The sequence below is a fragment of the Polyergus mexicanus genome, unplaced genomic scaffold (assembly GCF_030449975.1).
Source record: "Polyergus mexicanus isolate NDT 795.1 unplaced genomic scaffold, iyPolMexi1.0 SCAF_257, whole genome shotgun sequence".
In the NCBI taxonomy this organism is placed as follows: Eukaryota; Metazoa; Arthropoda; class Insecta; order Hymenoptera; family Formicidae; genus Polyergus; species Polyergus mexicanus.
Genome location: NW_027223577.1, coordinates 1 through 5,544, shown reverse-complemented (window position 1 = coordinate 5,544; position 5,544 = coordinate 1). Strand labels below are relative to the sequence as shown.

Sequence of the window (5,544 nt, the reverse complement as noted above, 5' to 3'; positions counted from 1 at the left end):
TTACGCGCTCGCCCGCTACCGAGTTTCCGATCCAAAATATTTGCCTTAGCTATCGCGATATAATTTTGATGAATGTTCGAGAATAATTTTTAACGGGCAAGTTTGAACATACCGCCCGCCTTGAAACGCGGGTTTCAATAGCTCGAAATTCAAGAGAATTAGGCCGCACCGCCCGCTGGTCGCGAGACGGTCTGAATGATACACTAAGTTATGTCTATACGCTTATAAAGAAGTATAAAGTAATTAGAACTATGATCGAAATGCCCATATTAGGAGAATGGGCTCACACGAGCGATAAGTCACGGCCTTACAATATAATTTGGGTGCTACTGATTTGCTAGTTAGGCGCAACGCTGTCGACTGGCAGAGCACAGAGCTTCACGATCGGGCGCCTGAATTCCGAGGTGGCGGTTTTTACCGTCACCACTCTCGTTAAACTATCCGACCCGGGATGAAGCTGGGTGATCCGCCCGAGTTCCCATTTGCAGGGAGGTAAATTTGTGTTACGTAACAAGACCAATTGGCCGAGTCTAACCGATGGTTGAACCTTTTGCCATTTGTGTCGCTGTTGCAACGTATTTACATAGTCGCACGCCCAGATTTTCCAAAACCGCTCTGACACGTGTCGAATAAGTTGCCATCGAGACAATCGGTTTTCGGTCAGCGAAACAAGAGATGGTTCCGGCGGAACGGTGAGGGCTTGACCTATCAAAAAATGGCCCGGAGTAAGGCTATCAAACTCGTCAAGCGAATCCGACAACGGCGCGAGAGGACGCGAATTTAGACATGCTTCAATCTTGCATAACAGAGTGGTGAATTCTTCGAATGTGAGCGTGTGCTCACCTAGGACGCGTCGCAGGTGATGTTTGACACTCCGCACGCCTGCTTCCCACATTCCACCGAAATGCGGGGCTGACGGTGGAATAAAATTCCACGTTACGTTATCACACGCGGTTTTGTTAAGAAAATTCGGATCGCGGATCGCCGATTGATAGGCAATCTGGAGCTCTTTATCGGCTCCCACGAAGCTAGTTCCGTTATCCAAATACATCGAGTGCGGAAGGCCTCGACGAGAGCAAAATCTCAAATAAGTACTCTGCGTTGATACCACTGCTTAGTCGACAACTAACTCTAAATGAATGGCGCGTGTAGCCAGACATACAAACAATGCAATGTATGCCTTTCGCGAGACAACTCCTCGACCGGCAGAGGCCCGAACTCTGACCGGTCCCGCGTAGTCTAGACCGCAATGCGAAAAGCATCGTGGCGGAGGCGAGACTCGCATCGCGGGAAGATCCCCCATGAGCTGCGTCGGGACAGCCGCGCGCTCTCGAACGCAAACAATGCATCTGTGGATCACTGCTTTTACCATGCTCCGAGCGCGAAGAATCCAATAGGCTTGACGGAGGATGTTCAGAGTGAGCTGCGACCCGCCATGCAACGCCCGAGTGTGCGCTTGTAACACTATAAGCTGCACTAGCGGGTGCGAGGCTAACAAGATTGGATGTTTGACTCGATACGGAAGAGGAGCGTGGCGCAGGCGGCCCCCTACACGAAGGATCCCGTCGGCATCGAGAAACGGCAAAATGATTGCCGTGAAGCGGTTCTTCTCAATTTCCTTGTTGTTGCATAAGACTTTTAGACAAATCTCACTTATTGACACGTAACTAAGACGTTCCGAACGAACAAAACTTGCGTACATAGCGATTTTAACAATGTATGCCTTTAAGCGGTTCTTTTCAATTTGCTTGATGTTGCACAAGTATTTTATACAAATCTCACTTACTGACACGTAACTAAGACGTTCCGATCGAACAAAACTTGCGTACATAGCGATCTCAGCTTTGTGCGTAGAAAAACGTATATCCTCAATTTTCGTAATGATGTATAAGAATTTTAGAAAAATCTCACTTACTGACACGTAACTAAGACGTTCCGAACGAACAAAACTTGCGTACATAGCGATCTCAGCTTTGTGCGCAGAAAAACGTATATCCTCAACTTCCTTGATGTTGCACATGAATTTTCGACTAAACTCACCTACTGACACGTAACTAAGACGTTCCGAACGACCTAAACTTGTGTACATAGCGATCTCAGCTTTGTGCGCAGCGGAACGTATATCCTCAATTTTCTTAATGTTGTACAAGAATTTTAGACAAATCTCACTTACTGACACGTAACTAAGACGTTCCGAACGACCAAAACTTGCGTAAATAGCGATCTCAGCTTTGTGCGCAGAAAAACGTATATCCTCAACTTCCTTAATGTTGTACAAGAATTTTCGACTAAACTCACTTACTGACACGTAACTAAGACGTTCCGAACGAACAAAACTTGCGTACATAGCGATTTTAACAATGTACGCCGTGAAGCGGTTCTTCTCTATTTCTTTGATGTTGCATAAGGCTTTTAGACAAATCTCACTTACTGACACGTTACTAAGACGTTCAGAACGGACAACACTTGCGTACATAGCGAACTCAGCTTTGTGCGCAGAAAAACGTATATCCTCAATTTCGTTAACGTTGTACAAGAATTTTCGACTAAACTCACTTACTGACACGTAACTAAGACTTTCCGAACGAACAAAACTTGCGTACATAGCGATTTTAACAATGTACGCCGTGAAGCGGTTCTTCTCAATTTCCTTGATGTTGCATAAGACTTTTAGACAAATCTCACTTACTGACACATAACTAAGACGTTCCGAACGAACAAAACTTGCGTACATAGCGATCTCAGCTTTGTGCGTAGAAAAACGTATATCCTCAATTTTCCTAATGATGTATAAGAATTTTAGAAAAATCTCACTTACTGACACGTAACTAAGACGTTCCGAACGAACAAAACTTGCGTACATAGCGATCTCAGCTTTGTGCGCAGAAAAACGTATATCCTCAACTTTTTTGATGTTGCACATGAATTTTCGACTAAACTCACCTACTGACACGTAACTAAGACGTTCCGAACGACCTAAACTTGCGTACATAGCGATCTCAGCTTTGTGCGCAGCGGAACGTATATCCTCAATTTTCTTAATGTTGTACAAGAATTTTAGACAAATCTCACTTACTGACACGTAACTAAGACGTTCCGAACGAACAAAACTTGCGTACATAGCGATCTCAGCTTTGTGCGTAGAAAAACGTATATCCTCAATTTTCCTAATGATGTATAAGAATTTTAGAAAAATCTCACTTACTGACACGTAACTAAGACGTTCCGAACGAACAAAACTTGCGTACATAGCGATCTCAGCTTTGTGCGCAGAAAACGTATATCCTCAACTTCCTTGATGTTGCACATGAATTTTCGACTAAACTCACTTACTGACACGTAACTAAGACGTTCCGAACGAACAAAACTTGCGTACATAGCGATCTCAGCTTTGTGCGTAGAAAAACGTATATCCTCAATTTTCCTAATGATGTATAAGAATTTTAGAAAAATCTCACTTACTGACACGTAACTAAGACGTTCCGAACGAACAAAACTTGCGTACATAGCGATCTCAGCTTTGTGCGCAGAAAACGTATATCCTCAACTTCCTTGATGTTGCACATGAATTTTCGACTAAACTCACTTACTGACACGTAACTAAGACGTTCCGAACGAACAAAACTTGCATACATAGCGATTTTAACAATGTATGCCGTGAAGCGGTTCTTCTCAATTTCCTTGATGTTGCACAAGAATTTTAGACAAATCTCACTTACTGATACGTAACTAAGACGTTCCGAATGAACAAAACTTGCGTACATAGCGATTTTAACAATGTACGCCGTGAAGCGGTTCTTCTCAATTTCCTTGATGTTGCACAAGAATTTTAGACAAATCTCACTTACTGACACGTAACTAAGACGTTCCGAACGAACAAAACTTGCGTACATAGCAATCTCAGCTTTGTGGGTAGAAAAACGTATATTCTCAACTTCCTTAATGTTGTACAAGAATTTTCGACTAAACTCACTTACTGACACGTAACTAAGACGTTCCGAACGAACAAAACTTGCGTACATAGCGATCTCAGCTTTGTGCGCAGAAAAACGTATATCCTCAACTTCCTTGATGTTGCACATGAATTTTCGACTAAACTCACTTACTGACATGTAACTAAGACGTTCCGAACGACCAAAACTTGCGTACATAGCGATCTCAGCTTTGTGCGCAGAAAAACGTATATCCTCAACTTCCTTAATGTTGTACAAGAATTTTCGACTAAACTCACTTACTGACACGTAACTAAGACGCTCCGAACGAACAAAACTTGCGTACATAGCGATCTCAGCTTTGTGCTCAGAAAAACGTATATCTTCAATTTCGTTAACGTTGTACAAGAACTTTCGACTAAACTCACTTACTGACACGTAACTAAGACGTTCCGAACGAACAAAACTTGCGTACATAGCGATTTTAACAATGATTGCCGTGAAGCGGTTCTTCTCAATTTCCTTGATGTTGCATAAGACTTTTAGACAAATCTCACTTACTGACACGTAACTAAGACGTTCCGAACGAACAAAACTTGCGTACATAGCGATTTTAACAATGTATGCCTTTAAGCGGTTCTTTTCAATTTGCTTGATGTTGCACAAGTATTTTATACAAATCTCACTTACTGACACGTAACTAAGACGTTCCGAACGAACAAAACTTGCGTACATAGCGATCTCAGCTTTGTGCGTAGAAAAACGTATATCCTCAATTTTCCTAATGATGTATAAGAATTTTAGAAAAATCTCACTTACTGACACGTAACTAAGACGTTCCGAACGAACAAAACTTGCGTACATAGCGATCTCAGCTTTGTGCGCAGAAAAACGTATATCCTCACCTTCCTTGATGTTGCACATGAATTTTCGACTAAACTCACCTACTGACACGTAACTAAGACGTTCCGAACGACCAAAACTTGCGTAAATAGCGATCTCAGCTTTGTGCGCAGAAAAACGTATATCCTCAACTTCCTTAATGTTGTACAAGAATTTTCGACTAAACTCACTTACTGACACGTAACTAAGACGTTCCGAACGAACAAAACTTGCGTACATAGCGACTTTAACAATGTACGCCGTGAAGCGGTTCTTCTCAATTTCCTTGATGTTGCATAAGGCTTTTAGACAAATCTCACTTACTGATACGTAACTAAGACGTTCAGAACGGACAACACTTGCGTACATAGCGATCTCAGCTTTGTGCGCAGAAAAACGTATATCCTCAATTTCGTTAACGTTGTACAAGAATTTTCGACTAAACTCACTTACTGACACGTAACTAAGACTTTCCGAACGAACAAAACTTGCGTACATAGCGATTTTAACTATGTACGCCGTGAAGCGGTTCTTCTCAATTTCCTTGATGTTGCATAAGACTTTTTGACAAATCTCACTTACTGACACGTAACTAAGACATTCCGAACGACCAAAACTTGCGTAATTAGCGATCTCAGCTTTGTGCGCAGAAAACGTATATCCTCAACTTCCTTAATGTCGTACAAGAATTTTCGACTAAACTCACTTACTGACACGTAACTAAGACGTT

The 5,544-nt window shown here is 42.3% G+C and overlaps 1 protein-coding gene across 1 annotated transcript; it reads right to left on the bottom strand.

Moving 5' to 3' along the window:
• Positions 1 to 337: 337 nt before the first annotated feature.
• Positions 338 to 1,051, bottom strand: LOC138944549 (uncharacterized). Its single transcript, XM_070315376.1, has one exon. The coding sequence runs from the start codon at positions 1,049 to 1,051 to the stop codon at positions 338 to 340; it is 714 nt and encodes a 237-aa protein (XP_070171477.1).
• Between the last annotated feature and the right edge of the window lie 4,493 nt (positions 1,052 to 5,544).

What these genes read in the sequence shown, in the direction of transcription:
- LOC138944549 (XM_070315376.1), bottom strand. Translation starts at nt 1,051, where the DNA reads ATGTATTTGGATAACGGAACTAGCTTCGTGGGAGCCGATAAAGAGCTC.